The following is a 17,496-nucleotide window of genomic DNA, read 5'->3' as shown; positions in this document are numbered from 1 at the left end:
GCGGCAGCGCCGAGCTCGCTGCAAGCATCCAAACGGCAGAAGCGCGTCGTTCCAAAGCGAGGACCTTCTTCGGTCATCGTGCGTAACGTGGCTTGCCTGCTGTGCTACTTGTGTTGGTCCAAGGGCTGCTGAAGGTAAATCGTCGACAGTTGAGTGGGGTAATGGATTCTGACGGCCCACTAGGCAGCTAGTGAACGTCGACCGTAAGCTCCTTCTCGAGGATGAATTTGCCCTCCTTGTACTTCTCGGCAGCCACGTACGCCTTGTCGTACTTCCACCCGAGCGTAGTCTTGCATTTGACGCAGGCGATATCTCGCACCGTGTGTAGCCCCGTCGTCATGTGGCGATCCTCTGCCTTGCCTAGATTGATGTTGGTGACCGAATCGAAGAGGTAGGCTCGACCATGCTGCCCGTTGAACGCGCGGCTGACCAGATTCTCGATCGTGGTCAGGTGAGTCTTGCAGTCCTTACAACCAAAGATGCGCTGGCCGCTGAGATATTCCTTGTGTGTCATGCCCATCTTGACTCGCGTCCAAGGGCGGTTGGCCCAGGTCTGCTCCCGTAGATGGTGCGGAGGTAAAGGCTGGCTGAAGGCACACGCGGAGAGATCGCTCGAGACGCTGAGAGAGTGAGAAGGAGCGATCAGAGCTGCTGTATGAGTGAGGATGCTTGATCAGTGCTCTTCGAAGGATGCTGGAGCTGGCAGATAAGGTCGAGGAGGAGGGAGGCTGGCCTTTTATGACAGCCAAGCTGCATTCACAGCATTCAGGGTCCATGCCCCGCCAACTCAGCCATAATTTTGGCTTAGCGCTCAGGCCCACTCGCTCAGTGTGGAGCAAAGCTTGAGCCGGCCGGAAATATTTGGCTCGGCACACGGCGTCAGAAAGAAAGCTCTCTTCTCAACGACGCTCAAACCATTCTTCCTCCTTGTTCCTTGTCTACGATCTCGGCTCTTCGTGTCGATAGTACAGAGCGAGGCGCCCGACTCCAGCACATAAAATCGCCGGGGAAGTCTACCTTCGCACTCACGGATCAGTATCACCACCATGACCGCGGCGCACTCGATGACGGCTCCGACATTGCGCCTCCTTGGCACAGCTTCACTTCCGCTTGCACTTTCGGCTCGAGCAGCATCGGCCAGCAATGTTCAAAAGTTCGTCTATCGTCGCTACCATGTCTCGACGGTCTGGAATGATGACAAAGGCAAGTCGAGCTCGAGCAGCCTTAAAGGGTCGAAAGCAGCCTTCAACCAGCGACAGATCCTCGACGAGCTGCGCGCCTCCACCTCCTCGTCAACCTCTTCGTCACTCTCGGAAGCTCAACCTCGCCCACGTTTCAATGCAACCGCAGAAGCTGCGCTAGACGCTGCCTCAGGATCAAGAGGAGGTGGCATCCCCCTAGGCGTGGCGGGACTCTCTGCAGGCGGTGGTCTCAGCTCGCAGCCCACGCTCATAGATCGAGCCACAGGGCAGGGCAAACCATGGTCGCAGCTGAAGACGGGCCAAAAGGTAGCACGTGCCACTGTCCAGTCATCTCGAGCAACCCTCATCTTCGGCGGAGGCGCTCTGACGTTTGTGCTCATCTATGCACTCACCAGCGAGCTCTTCGCCAAGAACAGCCCCACCGTGATCTACGCAGACGCATGCAAGCGCGTACAGAAGAGCGCAGAGATCGGCAACCACCTTTTGATGCCGTATCGATTCCGCACATCTCCCACAGTTGAGAGTGGATCGAGCGACTTCTCACCGCTCAACCCGCCCTCGGTCAAGGACAGGAGACGGTCCCGCTCGGTGCCTTCGGTCTCGTTCACGGACGAGCGAACAGGCGAGGAAAAGATGCTGTTGCGATTCTGGATCGGAGCGCGGGAGAAGGGAGAGGAGTGGTCGATCTGGGACACGGCACGGTATGAGATCGTCGAGGCAGGCAAGTGGACAGGTCGCAAGATCATGGAGGGTGGAGAATGGCTCGGCGAGCAACTCGGCGTCGACCTCGGGTCGCATTACGATGCTGACGGCGACAAAGAAGCCGGCTCTATCGCCAGCACCTCATCATCCGGAGCAGAAGCGAATGCTCCATCGGATAACGTGCTGAGCCGAACATGGAGCTCGGCCCTCGGCGGCATCGGCAGTGTGGTACGAAGCTCAACAGAGGCCATCACCTCGACCCTTACCTCCCCGACCGCACCAAAGTCTCGCCGCTCCTCCGAACCCGGCACGTGGTCCACGGGCGAGGTGCATGCAGAGCTGGTCAAGGACCAAGATGGTACTCTGCAGTACCGCACGCTTTTCGTCGATGTTCCGAATTCGCAGGCGTTCATGCGCCAGCGGGTGTGGATCGTTCGCAAGCCGGGCGACGTGCAAAGGTGATCAGCTGTAATTCGATCATGCAGCCAAATCGGAGCCTGAGGTTCATCAGCGTGTGCAAGGGCCCGAGCGGAGCCGTCAGACGCTGCAATCTCGCAACCACTTTCCGCACAGACCAGAGATGTTCCACGGAAGAAGGATCTGCATGCTACGCAGGGTCTGAGGGGCGCACTGATCGACGCTGCGCGCATCAACCGCGGCGCTAGCAAAGGTAAGAGAGCAGCTCGAGCGCATTGCATGCCAAGCGACGGGATCCAAGCGTAAATGATGTACGCCGAAGGATCTGCACAGCAATGCAGCGCGAAGTTTACAACGGAGCGTGGCGGCGGGCTGACATGTCACACTCATTCTGTGAACCTCTGCACCCGAAACATACATCACCTGCAGGCACGTCAAAAAGCGCGTACCACGCAGCACAGACATGGTTGCATTCCTCAACCTTGCTGTTGCACAACGTCTCCTCCTGTATCTTTTGGGAGTGATGTATGTCGCTGCCATTGCGATGCAGTGGCGTCACTCCAGCCCAGACGTCCTCGACAATCCCCGGACGGCAACACTTCGTGTCGCACAGACTCACGAACAATGATCATCTCGTGACCCGCCCGCAAAGATGCTTCTGGACTGTCTGCGGTCTCATTGTTACGATGCCTTAGCGCCTTTACAGTCTCGGCAACTCGGACGGAACGTTTCTGATTCGATTGGCAGGACGTTCTGAGCTGGAATTGAGTGTCTGCATGAGCCATTCTATTGAATCCCAGCGCTCGGAGTGTGTTTGTATCGTCCCCGTATATCGCTGCCGACGGGTCCCAGCGCCGAAACGATACACATGGTTGCACGACAGCAGCCTTTGATGCAGATCAAATACATGCAGTCGTCAAATCGAGGCTGGCTGCGTGGCTTGTCGATCAGGCACCACTCTTGCTGCAGCCCTCTGGTTGCGCCTTCTGCAGCCGTCCCGTGTCTAGCACTCATATCGCCAGTGACTTTGCCGCCGCCGTAGCGCCGCACGTGCGGTTCGCTCAAGGGTCCTCGTCACGAGCTCACGCTGCCAATCTCTCACTAGCCCAGACCTCGCCACCCGGCACGTTCCTGTATTATCTATCGTCTCTCCAAGTTGACCTTTCGACCCTCCCCATTCTCCATCGCTCCACCTTTGTTACGCTCTCGCTCCACCTTTGTTACGCTCTCGCTCCACCTTTGTTACGCTCTCGCTCCACCTTTGTTACGCTCTCGCTCCTCTTACTTTTCGTCCCAATACCCGATCTCGTCGATACCCGTGACCACCACAGTCGTCCCCACAAGCTCTTTGCTCCAGCCTCTACCGTTTCTTGACGCATACACCCCTGTATCAGCCCTATCTTCTTCTTCTCGAGCTGATACACCATTTTGCATCTCGGCCAACCGCAACCATGGTGCGCATCAATCTCTTCAATGCCATCATTGGCACATTGGCCATCGTCGCCATGAGTGTCACCGCAAAGGCGTCCTCGACCCTGCCGGTCTCCACGGACGCGCTGACCTCCGCCGCGGACCTGGACGACGACGGTCAACCCCTGCGCTACATCAACTCGGTCTACGGTGACGAAGACGATGACGACTACTCTCCCTCCGAGCTCGAATCCCGTGCGGCCCTTCGTCGGACCAAGCACCACCACCGTCATTCGAAACACCGCACCTCCTCTTCCCGCAAACTCTTCACCATCGGCCCTGCTCTCACCGACACCCTCTGGGCAAAGAAGGTGCTAATCACGTGGTACGCCTCGCACGATCTGCTCAACCCCCAGTGCGGCAACGGCGGTGGCGACTGGCAACCCGAAAACTCCTCCCACATCGGAGCGGTCGTCAAACACTGGACCGATGGCCCGCAGTGTGGCGAATTCGTCAAGCTGTGCAATCAGAACGCCAACAATCGCTGTGTGTTGGTCAGGGTGATCGACAAGTGCGCCGGCTGTGGCGAAAACCAAGTCGATCTGACGAAGAGCGCGTTCAAAAAGTTGAGTCCTAGTGGGACGTTGAGCGAAGGCAGGATTCACGGCTTGCAGATGTACAGGAGCAAGCAGCCCAATCCTTGGGATTTGGCGCTGTTCGGGCCTAAAGTGCTCGCAGGTTAGGGCGAGGAGTCGTTGCGCTGTGTTGTCGTTGTGTTCTGTCATTGTGCGAAGGGCGAGGAGGATCGATGGCTCCTCTGGACCCTGCCCGCCGCTTCTTCGTCTTCACTGTCCTTCGCTTGCATTTTGCGATATGTAGATTCTCTCTTTGTCTTCTCTCCGTCTTTCTTCAATCGGCTCTTCTTTGGGCTCGTCAACGATCAAATAGGTTCGACTCTCGATGGCAGGCCAGAAGGTGAGCTCGCCAACGGCATCTGTCGTTGAAATGTGATGCTGGATTGAGACGGTACAAATACATTTGCTGCTGGATTCGGACCTAGAGAATATGGTATGAGGGCGATGCTGGACGGGAACCGAGGGTGAGATGCGGTTGCGAGGTGAGCTACCTTCGCCACCACCAGAGGAAGACCTGTTGAAATGCAAGACGCCGAACGCAAAGCAGTCAGTACTCCGACCCACCCATCAAGTTGTCTCGCCACAACCCAACTTACAAATAACCAAGTGACAAAGAGGAGAAACAGCATCATGTTGCAAAACCATCCGCCCTGCTTCTTGGCCATCTTGTTCATCCTCTTGAACGTGCCACCCAGGAAGGCCGAGGTGTTCTCGAACGCCTCGCCTAGTACGCCGAGGTCTTTGGTCCCCTCGCGTACCTCGGTCCCGATGTTGAGCGTGATCTCTTTCAACATGGATACTCGGGCGGTGAGACCGTCGAGACGCTGGTCGTTCTGCTCCTCAAGGTCCTCGGCTGTGCGTGTTGCGACGTAGGACGAGGCGGCTCGACCGAAGATGTTGTTCCCATACGATTCGGTGGGCTCCTTCTTGGGCGCACCGACAAAGTCGGCGCTGTTGTAGGTGGAAGAGCCGTTGGTCGAGGTGGAAGGGTAAGGGTTCGAGTCGTAGGGTGAAGAGGAGCGGTAGGCGGAGAGCGAGGAGGAGGACGGGTAGGCGCCCCCCGCGAGGAGTGCGTGCCGGTCAGTGGCTCCTGCACGACGATTCATGGTGGTGCCGATTGCGCAGCGTCGTACCAAGGGCCGTCGTTGACCTGCGTCGCTGCCCTCGCCTGCGTCGTTGGAGGTACAGGTGGTCGAGCGGAAGCAAGAAGATGGCATCACTTCGGCAAGTGGAATCCACGTGTCCCCCGCAACAGCGTTGCCGTCATAGCTGGCGTGCGAAGTTGAAGTACCTAAGCGTGACATAAGCGACCAGCTGGGTCTAACAAATATCACAAAATCGACTCGGACCAACGCGGATCAAATCGGCCTTGCAATGCTCGACATGAGATCGCCATCCCTTCCACGAAACAGGTCTGGACCAAGGTAGCGAGGTGAATGACCCGCTCCAGTCGGTACTCGGCGGGGTTTGCTTGCCGGCTTCCCCATACGGACGTCTTCATCGAGCTTGCGGAGTCTCGCTGGTTCTCTTTAGGACCCCGCATTCTTGGCTATTAGGATGGATCACCGACGGCTGCTTCAGGACCTACCAGTTGGTCGTCTTGGCAAGAAGCATGGCCGCCTTCGCCCGGCTAGGGCGTGCTTGAGCGACTCTTTGACGTCGCTACTCGCTTTGAGATGGTGAACTCTAGATTATCATTCCATCAAGAATACAGACTGCAGAGCTCACACAGCACCAACGGCTCGTTTCGAGGACGCTCTGCCAGCATCGAGAGCCGACGGGATGCTGCGAGGAAAGGAGCATGCAAATCAAACGAGCGCCGGCCGGTCTCTTTCAGAAGAGCCGGTTGATCCGAAAAAAGGGCCTGGCGAGGGTGCATGAAATCTGCAAGCGTGAGTTTGGGGCGGAGAGATTCTTCTACCAGCCGTGTCTTCCTGATGCTCTCTACAAAGTCACATTTTATGGATCGCTGGCTCAGATGATCGTCGGAACGCCTCCGAGCTTCGAACAGCAAGTCGATTGAGACGCTTGTCAGCGAGATTGAGCTTGTCGGACGAGGCGAAAGGCGGAAGAAAGGCGACAAGGAGCGCCAACGGTCACGGAAGGCCGACTCGGACGTGAAATCCGATAATCGATGCAAGAGCCAGCAGCAGACGGACGAGTTTGGGTAGGCCAACCCATCACAACACAGTCGGCCACTGTTTTCCTCTCAGTAGAAGGCCCAAAAGAGTCTTCACCTTTGGACAAGCTGGATCTGAAGTCGGACGTCTCATGTGTCGAGGCTGGTATCATTCGAGGGTATGAGATGGTGGTGTTGCCTGCCAAGTTGGGCGTGGTGCTGGACCAAAAGTCAAGTTGGGTCGCCTGCATGTGATTGTGATATTTTTTCTTCTTGATGGGATCGGCTCCCGCGCTGCTCCGCTGGGATCTGGGCTGGCTGAGAATGATTTTCAAGTGGATCATATCGTCATTTTGTCTCCGTCGCGTGTCTGCTTCTTCTGCCGGTCTGCCTTGCTCGCTTGGACCTTTTTCTTCTTTTTCGCTGCACCCGTCCGTGAGTGTGTGAGTGAGCGGGCGAGAAAGATTCGTCGGCCATTCCGCCCGGCGTGCGCTTCCTGTCGATTTCATCGCAACATCCGCTCGCCCGCTCTGGCCAATCGTCTATCGCTGTGCCGCGTGTGAGAGGAGAGCGAACATCGTCACTTGTCGTTTTCTTCCCCCCTCTCTTCCTCTCCTTCACCATCATCCACATCCCTGATCCCGTCACTCTCCAAAGATGTTGTCGCTCACCGTCCCTCGTCTCGCTCTCAGGGCCGCTGCCCCTGCCCGTCAGTTCGCTGCCGCCGCCGGCGCCGGTTCCGTCCGATTCGCCTCCACCAAGACCCTCAAGGATGCCGTCGCCGAGATCATCCCCGCCAAGCAGGAGCAGCTCAAGAAGCTCAAGGCTGAGCACGGCGAGTCCAAGCTCGGCGAGATCCAGCTTCAGCACCTTCTCGGTGGTATGCGTGGTCTCAAGGTCATGCTCTGGGAGGGCTCCGTTCTCGACTCTGAGACCGGTATCACCTTCCACGGCAAGTCCATTCCCGACTCCCAGAAGGTTCTCCCCACCGCCGCTGACCTTGGCCTCAACGGTAACGAGATCCGTGAGTATTACGATAAACGCTGTAGCACCAGCTTCTGCTCTCTTGCAGCCGATAACTTCGCGAAAATTTGATTGCTGACGCTTTTTTCCTCTTTCTGCTCGCGCTCACAGTCCCCGAGTCCATGCTCTGGCTCCTGTTGACCGGCAACGTCCCCTCCAAGGAGGAGGTCAAGGGTCTCTCCGCCGAGCTCGCTGCCCAGGGTGCTCTCCCCGCCCACGTCGAGAAGATCATCGACTCGTTCCCCAAGACCCTCCACCCTATGACTCAGTTCGCCGCTGCCGTCGCTGCCCTCAACCACGACAGCAAGTTCGCCGCTGCCTACGCCAAGGGCATCAAGAAGACCGAGTACTGGGCCCCCGTCCTTGACGACTCGATCGACCTCATTGCCAAGCTCCCCGCCATTGCCGCTCGTATCTACTACAACGTCTTCGGCCGCGGTGACGGCAAGCAGACCATCGACTCGAACCTCGACTTGATCGGCAACTACTCCAACATGATCGGCTACGGCGACAACCAGGGTATGACCGACTACCTCCGTCTCTACATTGCCATCCACGGTGACCACGAGGGTGGTAACGTCTCGGCCCACACTGCCCACCTGGTCGGCTCGGCGCTCTCGGACCCTTACCTCTCGTACTCGGCTGCCCTTCTCGGTCTCGCCGGTCCCCTGCACGGTCTTGCCAACCAGGAGGTTCTCGGCTGGGCTCTTGCCATGCAGGAGGCCGTTGGCGAGAACGCCTCGGACGAGCAGATCAAGGAGTACCTCTGGTCCACGCTCAAGTCGGGCCGTGTCGTGCCCGGTTACGGTCACGCCGTTCTGCGTCAGCCCGACCCGCGTTTCACCGCGCTCAGCAAGTTCTGCGATACCCGCCCCGAGCTGCGCGACAGCTCCATCGTCCAGCTCGTCCAGAAGGTCTCGCAGGTCGCCCCCGGCGTCCTCAAGGAGCACGGCAAGACCAAGAACCCCTTCCCCAACGTCGACGCCGCCTCCGGCTGCGTGCTTTACCAGTACGGCCTCACCGAGTTCACCTACTACACGGTCATCTTCGGTATCTCGCGTGCCATCGGTGCCCTCCCCCAGCTGGTCGCCGACCGATACCTCGGCATGCCCATCGAGCGCCCCAAGTCCATGTCCATGGACTCGCTCGAGGCTTTCCTCAAGAAGTAAGCGATGCTGGATCCCCACGAACCGGAGATCATCTCCGTGTGACTCAAGTCCTGTAGAAGAGTTTCGCTACTTTGCCGATTTTTCGTGTTACAACAATAGCCCCTCCCAAAAAGATTTAGCCTTTTATCCCTGTTCTTTGAATTGTGTGACGCTCATCGATCGACTGTTGAGTGTTTTAGGCCATTTGCTCGAGTGCAGAGCTATGAGCAAGCGTTTTGAGGGGAGTGTCATGAGGGATGATGTGTGAGTGAGACAGGAGCGGCAAGAGGACGTGTAAAGTGTCTCGCGCGGTAAGAAGAAAGGGAGGACGCGTCTGGAGAAAGTCCAACACTGCACCAGTCCAAAAGTGTGCATCTTCAAAGTGTCACATTTGCTGCGCTTGACCTTTGGCACTACACCATCAAGGGCCGTCGCCATCAACCCAGCGAGCGCACAGCAAACGCATCCATTCAGCACCCCTTCTTACGGTCTCGCAACTCTACGACGCACGAAGAGGACGAGTCACGATGCAGACAACGTCCAACGCGACGCTCTTCCAAACCTCGCACTCGGAAGCGCTCGGCGCCTACCGAGCACGGAAAGCAGTTCTCACCTCGGGCCTTGTCTCCTCTGCCAGCAGCGCCGACGCGCGCGCACGGTACGGCCATCCGATCCACCTCAATCCATCCTTCGAGTCGGCGGTGGTGGCAAACGCGGCGGATCTGGCGGTGGAAGGGTCGGGTGCGGACGGGGGGCGATTTCGCGTGCTCTCGTTGCGGGTTGCCGATGGGTGCGTGTGGACGAGTGAGGCGGGGGGTGTGGTGAGGCAGGTGGAGATGAAGAGTGGATGTACGGTGGCGGTGTATAGGGGAGCAAAGGCGCCCGTTCCTTCTTTCGACTTCCTCGATGCAGAGGGGGGGAGACTGTTGGTGACGGGATCGTGGGATCGGGCGATAAGAGTGTATCGCATCCCCCAAGAGACGGGTCAGGCAGGGAGGAATGTGGATCCGATAGTCGTGGTAGAGAATGCCATGGTGGACTTCATCAAGGCCATCCACGTCTTTGTCGCGGGGGCAAAGACCTACATCGCAACCGCGGGGAGCGATAAGAGCGTCATGCTGTGGGACGCCACCCCCCTCCTCTCCCCTTCTGCGGGAACGCTCAAGTGCGTGCATCAGTCGAAACATCATTCGCGACCGATCAACGCGCTTGCCTCTCTCGTCGGATTGGACGGCATCACGCGGCTGTATAGCGCGGACTCGATGGGTCGCGTGCTCGAATGCTCGCTCCACCCTTCCACTCAACGACTCGAGGTGCTGCGCGAGATCACCGGCTTTTCGACGAGCGTCTACGATCTCAAGGTGGGATGGCGGCGGGAGGAGGTGGAGGGCGACACTGCCAGCTTGGGCTCGGATGCCTTTGTGAGCGAGGTCAAGGAGGATCTTGACGGATCGCGATATCGTCTGGTCGCGGAACTGTGGGGTGCGAGTGGAGACAAGAGTGCGGCTGGCTATCGACTCTCTCCCGCCCTTCAGCCGGTGGCGTCGGTCAAAGCGGGAGGTTCAACATCAACACCCCTGCTCGGAACGCAAGATGCGGTGACGACGCCCTATGTCAAGGTGATGCATGAGGACTTTGTTAAGGCCGTGCTACCGCTCTCGCTCTACCTCCCGCCAGCGGCTCAATTCGAGCAGTACGCGGGGGCAGTGGTGACAGGGGGAAGCGACGAGCATGTCCGCGTGTACCCATCACCGACCGCATCCACCACGCTCTCCGCCGCACGGGAGGAAGGGGAGGTGCACGAAGTGGAAGCGCACTGGCACGAAATCACCACTCTAGCCCTCTGGCTTCGCCCCCCTTCCACATCGAAATCCGATCTGCCCCCAATCCAAGGGGAAGCAGAAGCATGGATCGTATCCGCCAGCCTCGACGGGTCGGTACGACGATGGCCCCTGCACCAAGTGGCGTCTTTGCCAAAGCCAGAGATGGTACGTCCCACGATAGACGCAAAGACGCATGGCGGGGAGGAGTGGGATCAGAATTCGCTCCCACCCGTTGCACCTAGGAAGAAGGGCGAGGAGGAGCCGCTAGGCGCACCCCAGATGACAGCCGAGGAGGAGGCCGAGTTGGCCGAGTTGATGGGTAGCGACGAGGAGTAATCTTAGGCGCCTCGTCGAGCATACAAAGGAGGTCTTCACGTGTCACACTGCTGTCCGCACTCACACTGCCATGTTTCTCAATCACACTGGTAGGCTCATTCGCAGACTTGCCATTCAAGATCATCACTCCAACGCCCGTCTGAAGAGCGCCGTCGCATCCCACCCTGAAGCGCTCACAGATCGCGCACCCAGATGTGTCCGCTCCTCTCGACCCTTCTCCCGATCTCGGTGTCTCTGTTGAGACCTTCGCACTCAGCACTGTCCTCGCAATCCACGCCCAACACCCACCGCGTCCACGCCTCGACATACCCCTTCTCCAAATCCCGCACCCACGCTCTGGTATCGAAGAGCGCCGACTGTTCGCGCGAGAGGAAGAGGCGTTTGCGCAGGCTCGCCAGGCTTTTCGCATCCTCAACGGTGGACCGACGCGTGATGGCGCCTGGGTAGGTCGGAGAGGGGGGCAGACGGATGGTGTGGCGGGGAGGAAGGGCGGAGGCAAGGGTGGCGTTGGTCGAAACGGTCGCGTCTGAATGTTTGGCGGCGGCGGCTTGCGAGACGCCGGTTGGGGCCGGGGCGGGGGAGCCCGGTAGGACTGAGGCGGAGCGCGCACGTTTGGCTGCTGACGTCTCGGAGGCCTCGTCGGCGTGCTTGCCGGGTGAGGACTTGGGCGTTGCGCTGGGGCCGGTGCCGCTTGAGGTGGTCTTGCGTGGGGAGTTCGAGGTGCTGCTGTCACCACGACTGTGAGACGCGCCGTTCTGATGTCCTTGAGAACTGCTCGAGCCCGTGCCTCCTGCAGCGGCCGCAGACGTCGCAGCACCCGTACTATGCGGCTGAGCAGCAACACTACGAGGATCCGCTTCGAGCTCGTTGGCGAACCGCACCTTGGTCTCGTCCACCACACCCACCACCTCATTCCCCTTCTCGTCCAAATAAGTGTACGACAGAGACTCGGCGAATTGCACCGCCCGATCCTCGTACTCCTGCTCGCTGTTCACCGTCATTTCGTCGCCAAACCCGGTGGCGTGGACGATGGACGCTGCGACGCGCGAACACATCTTGTGCATGTGTCTCGGCCAAGTCAGCACCGGCGTGCCTGACCACAGGATATCGGCTGCGGTGGTATGCGCGTTGCACTCGGTGGTGTCGAGGAACAGGTCGGCGATTCTACCGCGATGGATGTGGATGTGCTTGGGCGCAACATCGGTGAAAATAACGCGGGAAGCCACTTCGTCGCCTGCATACTGTCGTGCCTCGCGCAGCAGATGGTGCTCTCCGGCTGCCGGAAAGCGTAGCAGCCACAGGATCGACTTGGGCACGCGCTGGAGGATGCGCAGCCACAACCGGAACAGCATCGGATCGCACTTGTACAGCTGGTTGAAGTCTGCAAAGACCACATAGTCGTCTGGGAGGGTGGGGAAGAGCTCGCGTCGCATCGCGTAGCGTTTGAGCTCTTCGCTCGCCCACCGCTGCTCGTCTGTGGGAGAGCTGTCGGCCTTCTTTGCGAGTGGTTCGCCCTCGGTGCCTTTGGTGGCGAGCTCGATGGTCTCGTTGGAAACGGTCTCGCGGAATCCCTGCTTGTGATCGTTGACAAAGTACGAGTGCGGCATGTAGATGAACCGGTCGGGATAGACCCAGTCATCGGAAGCCTCTTCGGGATCCACGTCTGCCATCAAGTCGGTCGGACGCTGCTGGAGCGACGAACCTGTGATTGCTGCGGAATGCTTTTGCTGGCGCCATCTGTCGACGCACGTCATTTCGGAAGGACAGACGATGGGGTCCGCGACCACCCAATCGGTCCAGTACGACGCCATGCTGCCGGCAAAGCCCATGAACTCCATCTGCACTGGGCACGGCCGTGCGGCAAAGATCTCGTTACGTGCTCCCTTCGTGTACCCGTTGAGGTTCATTAGCACATGGATGTTGTCCATGACGATACGCTCGACCACCTGCTGGTTCGACCATGTCGACACATCTGCGAAATGCTGGGCTTCGCGTTCGATCTTTAGGCGGTACGGGCTTCCATCTGATGGCGTCGTCGCGTAAAGAAAGATGTTGAAGCGCGACAGATCGTGGAAGCCAAAGACCGATTGCATCAGGTGCGCGAGCGGATGGTTGTTAAAGTCAGACGACACGTAGCCGATGTTGATCTTGGGCGCCGGCGGTGACGGAGGCGGGTACACCACATCGGGCACCCACATCTGCGTCAGGGTGCTCTGGGAGATCCTCAACGCATTGCGATGGCAGATGAGACGGATTTGTCGCGGTGAGAGCGGATATGTGAATGTGTGGAAAGGCAGCACGGTGGGTGTCGCTGGCGTGACCAAGCAGGATGGGAGCTTTGGTCGGGCATAGCTAACGCCGCGTGCATCGGTGACCGAAACTCTGGGCAGCTCTGTTGCCGCCTGCAGCGCTCCAGCACCGTAGGTATCGACGTACCACCTCCGCTGTGATCGGCGCATCATCCTCTCGACCAGGTGAATCAGATAGCCACCTTCGCAGACCTGATTTGCGACTCGGTCGAAGGCGGGTTGGTAGAATGACTGCAGACGCTGAGTCCAGATCTGTGCTGCTGCCGCACGAGTGTCCCCCATGGACTGGACGATTGCCTGGACCCAGTTTTCGAGTGGGCCCACAGTCTGGAATGCACCGGCACCGTACTGACAGCCATCACTGAGCTGCTTGGACACCAAGTCCGAGACGTTGACCATCCAGCCACCAGGCGAGGTCGCAACTCCAACCGCTTGACTACCGCTACTGCATTGCTGCTGCTGCTTCGCGACGGCTCGCTTGTCGGTGTACACCTCTGGCCAATCGCACACCGCGAGCAGCGCATTGACAAGGCCGCAGAGCGCTTCGGGAAAGTGAGGATTGACCTGGACCGCTCGACGGTAGTAGACGACGGAGTCCTGGGTGCGCCCCTGATCTTTGATCGCGTTACCGAGGTTGGCGAGGGCGACGTCAAAGTTGGGGTTGCACTCGACCGCCTTCTGGTACATCTTGATCGCTTCGTTTAGGTGTCCAAGATCTTTCAGGAGAGAACCGAGATTGGTGTAGATGTGAGGATGCTTGGGGTCGAGCTGAAGACCTTGCGTGTAGTACTGCATCGCCAGTGCTTGCCCGTTGAGCTGCTGAGGCTGACCTGCTGCGTTGATCACAGTGGTGACGACTGGAATCGACGACAGCAGAATACCGAGATTGTTGCAAGTCGAAGCGGACGCATGCATCGATATCGAGAGATAGTAGAGCGGCAGCAGCAACGAAGTGGATGGCGGGATGCCTCCTAGCGTCAACGGCCCGTGTGGGCCGGCCATCGGGCTGGCGGTGGCGTCCTGGAACAATTTGGCGAGTGTCAAGAGGATGGTGGAAGCAGTCTGCGCGGCCTGCTTCTGCGCTTGCTGCAGAGTCGCCGGATTCTGTGGCTTGGAAGGTAGTGGTGATTGGACCAACGCAGGCAAGTTGCCGGTTGTCTCCGCGAAGATGACTTTGCAGAGCTGTGTCGCGGCTTCGGGCAGAAGCAACAGCATAGGAAGCTGTCCGTTGCCGAGGCGAAGCAACGTGCTGACCACAACCTCGCCGGACACTTTGACCAGGGCAAGGATGCCTCCAGGACAGAAGCGGTTGAAGGCACCGCTGGCCAAAATGGCAGCATGTTCTGGATTCGTCGAATTGATGCCCAAAGCCACTGCTATCTCGAGAGCAGCAGCTGCTGCAGCAGTGCCGGGAAGCATAGCGCCCATCGATAGCAGTCCCACGGCACACGTCGCAACCACTAGATCGCGTAGACTGTAGCAATTTGCTGCATCGCGAGACAGCACGACCTCGACAGCCTTCTGGTACTCTGCCGCAGCTGGTACTGCGCCTGATTCCGGCAGGACGAACTTGAGGTTGCCCTTGGCGTAGAACAAATTTTGGAGTCGAGGTGTCTGTGTCAAGGGTAGATTCGGCGGAAGGCAGAGGGGCAAAGAGACTCCTGGCGTGTTCTGTTCGCCTACGACGTGAGACTCGACGTGCTCGCACAGATGCAGTGCTTCCTCGAAACGTGGTTGCGCAGGCGGCGACTCATTCGAGCTCGACTGGGAGCCGGCTTGACTTTGCGCTGGCGGAGGATGCGTGGAGCACATCACGCCCAAAAGGTTCTCGTACGCATCCCAGTAGCCGGGACGAAGTCGAATGGCTCTCCACCACCAGCTCTCTGCCTCTCGGTATCGACCCAATGCCCGTAAGGTGGTTCCAATGTTGCTCATGCTCTCGACGTAGTTGGGGTCGATGCGCAGGATAAGCCGATTGTACCAAAGTGAGCCTGCAAAATTGTCGGCGGCATAGTAGGCACACGAGAGCAGCAGCAAAACCGGAAGATGCGTAGGGTGAAGCTTATGCAGGGTGTGCAGGAGCGGCAAGAGGGTGGGATGCAGCTTGTCGGTGCCTTTGGCAGAGGCATCTGGCTGCGGAGGCCCCTGTGTGTAGAGTCCATGGGCGTACTGAAGCAATTGGTCTCGCACTTCGGGAGAGGAGACATCGTGGCCGGCAGCAGTCGAGGCAGCGTTCAACAGCTCGACTGGATCTCGTGCGCCTGGACGCAGAGTCGGAGTGCGTACCGGAGGCTCGATATCGCTGAGACCCTCGATGCCAACCATATCCAGATGCGGTGTCCTCGGTGTGGGTGTCTTGTGTTCATCTCTTTTGCCAGTGGCGTCGTCATTTGCGCGATGCTCGCCGATGTGGGCTTTCTTGGCGGGAGGCTGTGCGAAATGTGCTTGCGCCAGATTCTCATTGTGCAGGCGAGCGTAGTAACCTTCGGCAAGCGCTTGGAGCTGCGTGCGGTAGTGGCTCGCAAAGTCAGGAGGAAAGAAGCGAGTTGCTTCCTCAGGTCGATGCAGCTGGCCATACTGATCATCTACACCAGACTCTGGCCCGCGACGATCGCGATCGTCTGGCAGGTCGTGATGGAATGCTTGATTGAAGAGATGTGTTTGGCGTTCTTCGAGCGCCCTTCGAGCTTCCGCCTGGGCGTTTGGGCCTTCCAGACCTGCCCATGCCCTCAGCTGATTGGCGATTGCTTCCTGCTCCGATGCCGTCAGCGATCTCAGCGAGCTTGGCTGTGACTCGCCGCCCGGTGTTGATGCTATGCTGGTGAGTGCTGCGGTCGCATAGGCCGCAGCGGTGGCGAGGGTCGAGTATTCGTCTTGAGTGAAGTCCCGATATGTCGGCTGGAACAATAGCTGAGCTTCGGCGTCGTCATGATCGGCGTGTGCCGGAATCGAGGTACTCTCTGGTGCATCCTCGAGCGAGGACGCCTGATTGAGGGCAAAGGTCGAGGATGCTGGTAGATCTTCGCCGATCTTGACTGCTTTGGCTCTCTTATCCGGCGCCACCTCGGAGACGGGCACCCACCAGCCTGCTCTTGCCGTGCCTCCTGGGGTCTGGACCACCTGAAATGGATATGGAAAGGGCGACATGACGTTCGGTTCAAAGTCTTTGCTGGTATCGATTGAATCGGTAGAGCTGACCGAGGCATTGGAAGCATGTCCAAGCCAAGAGCGACCACGGGATTGTTTCCTGCGGAAAGAAGGCGAGACGGGAGGTGGTAGCATCTGCAATGGTGGGTTGGGCATTAAAGGCATACTGGGCACGCCCGAGAGACTGAAGCCCATGTGGGGATTTGTCGCATCCCAGTATCGAGACGAAGAGCTAGCTTCGCGACCAAAAGATTGCTCGACCCCTTCAGAGGGCATTTCGATGTGATTGAGGCCAAGGAAGCGAAGGTATTCGGTGATAGACATATCCGACGTGTCTGCGGCCGCTCTTGATCGTGCATTGGTGTCGGGCGCTGTGCTGACGGAGCCTGGACGTGGACCGGATTGCGAAGCTCTTCCAGCGTTGGCAGGAGCTGACGCTGCAGGTGCATGTGAGGACGCGGAGGGCTCGCCTGTGGTTGCTGTTAATTCTGTCTGCACTGATGAACGGCGTAATGCCAATTGAGTTCGCCATTGGGTCTGAGCCTCTCGAGCCGCAGCTTGTGCAGCGATGCGACCCATCTGAGCTTCGGGATCGGTCGAGTCTGGGGATGCAGTCTCTGTATCGATAGCAGTACTGCGGGACGCGGCGGTCTGTGGTCGTCGGGAGGAAGACTGCGGCTTGGTCATCTGAGTTTCGATAGTGGAGGCAATGTGTCTGCTCATTGCTGCTGAGTAGCCCGCCGAGTCGGACCAGTTGCGGGCCATGGGAGTGGACTGGGGATCGCTTGCGCCGGCAGTGGTACTAGCATGTAATATTTGGGCGGTTGCGGATGCCTGGGCTTTGGCCTGGTTGAGGAGAGCAGAGCTGACAGCTTGCAGACCTTCCGCACCTGAGCTAGCCTGAGCGGCCATAGCAGAAGCGGCTCTGAGCATGTCGTTGGCGCTGCCTACCGACATGGCATTGCCTAAGGACGCTCTACGCGGAGCGTCTGCGCTGTTGATCGCTATCTGAGCATAGGGTAGCTGTTCTGAGCCTCTTCGCCCTGAGGAGGTGGAGGGAGCCTCCGAGGCGAAGGAGCTGGAAGGTAGGTTCGGCATGGTGCCTCGCGCTGTGAGAGGAAAGAGCTTGGGGTCGCTCTTTCGATTCGACTAGGATGTCATTGAAGGTAAGACGGGAGTGGGATCCAGTTAGGGAAATCGAGGAAGAACCAGTGATAGCCCCAGG

General features: G+C 58.7%; 7 protein-coding genes across 7 annotated transcripts; 4 read left to right on the top strand and 3 right to left on the bottom strand.

Moving 5' to 3' along the window:
* Positions 1 to 187: 187 nt before the first annotated feature.
* Positions 188 to 520, bottom strand: PSEUBRA_002683 (Yippee/Mis18; the record flags this gene model as incomplete). The annotated part of the gene is made up of 1 exon (XM_016437103.1): positions 188 to 520. One exon carries the CDS (start codon positions 518 to 520, stop codon positions 188 to 190), a length of 333 nt encoding a protein of 110 aa, XP_016292585.1.
* Positions 521 to 1,046: 526 nt separating this feature from the next.
* On the top strand, positions 1,047 to 2,366 carry PSEUBRA_002682 (Mitochondrial import inner membrane translocase subunit Tim21; the record flags this gene model as incomplete). The annotated part of the gene is made up of 1 exon (XM_016437109.1): positions 1,047 to 2,366. One exon carries the CDS (start codon positions 1,047 to 1,049, stop codon positions 2,364 to 2,366), a length of 1,320 nt encoding a protein of 439 aa, XP_016292584.1.
* Positions 2,367 to 3,772: 1,406 nt separating this feature from the next.
* On the top strand, positions 3,773 to 4,474 carry PSEUBRA_002681 (Barwin-like endoglucanase; the record flags this gene model as incomplete). The annotated part of the gene is made up of 1 exon (XM_016437073.1): positions 3,773 to 4,474. One exon carries the CDS (start codon positions 3,773 to 3,775, stop codon positions 4,472 to 4,474), a length of 702 nt encoding a protein of 233 aa, XP_016292583.1.
* Positions 4,475 to 4,853: 379 nt separating this feature from the next.
* Positions 4,854 to 5,472, bottom strand: PSEUBRA_002680 (Target SNARE coiled-coil domain protein; the record flags this gene model as incomplete). The annotated part of the gene is made up of 2 exons (XM_016437059.1): positions 4,854 to 4,880; positions 4,963 to 5,472. 2 exons carry the CDS (start codon positions 5,470 to 5,472, stop codon positions 4,854 to 4,856), a joined length of 537 nt encoding a protein of 178 aa, XP_016292582.1.
* A 1,670-nt stretch (positions 5,473 to 7,142) lies between these two features.
* PSEUBRA_002679 (Citrate synthase-like protein) lies at positions 7,143 to 8,677 on the top strand (the record flags this gene model as incomplete). The annotated part of the gene is made up of 2 exons (XM_016437077.1): positions 7,143 to 7,509; positions 7,620 to 8,677. 2 exons carry the CDS (start codon positions 7,143 to 7,145, stop codon positions 8,675 to 8,677), a joined length of 1,425 nt encoding a protein of 474 aa, XP_016292581.1.
* A 506-nt stretch (positions 8,678 to 9,183) lies between these two features.
* PSEUBRA_002678 (WD40 repeat) lies at positions 9,184 to 10,815 on the top strand (the record flags this gene model as incomplete). The annotated part of the gene is made up of 1 exon (XM_016437069.1): positions 9,184 to 10,815. The coding sequence occupies one exon, from the start codon at positions 9,184 to 9,186 to the stop codon at positions 10,813 to 10,815; it is 1,632 nt and encodes a 543-aa protein (XP_016292580.1).
* A 173-nt stretch (positions 10,816 to 10,988) lies between these two features.
* PSEUBRA_002677 (Tetratricopeptide TPR1) lies at positions 10,989 to 17,369 on the bottom strand (the record flags this gene model as incomplete). The annotated part of the gene is made up of 1 exon (XM_016437062.2): positions 10,989 to 17,369. The coding sequence occupies one exon, from the start codon at positions 17,367 to 17,369 to the stop codon at positions 10,989 to 10,991; it is 6,381 nt and encodes a 2,126-aa protein (XP_016292579.2).
* Between the last annotated feature and the right edge of the window lie 127 nt (positions 17,370 to 17,496).

Source organism: Kalmanozyma brasiliensis, assembly GCF_000497045.1.
Source record: "Kalmanozyma brasiliensis GHG001 unplaced genomic scaffold PSEUBRA_SCAF2, whole genome shotgun sequence".
NCBI lineage: Eukaryota > Fungi > Basidiomycota > Ustilaginomycetes > Ustilaginales > Kalmanozyma > Kalmanozyma brasiliensis.
The sequence above is the reverse complement of the archived record's forward strand: the minus strand, read 5'-3'. Positions and strand labels throughout refer to the sequence as shown.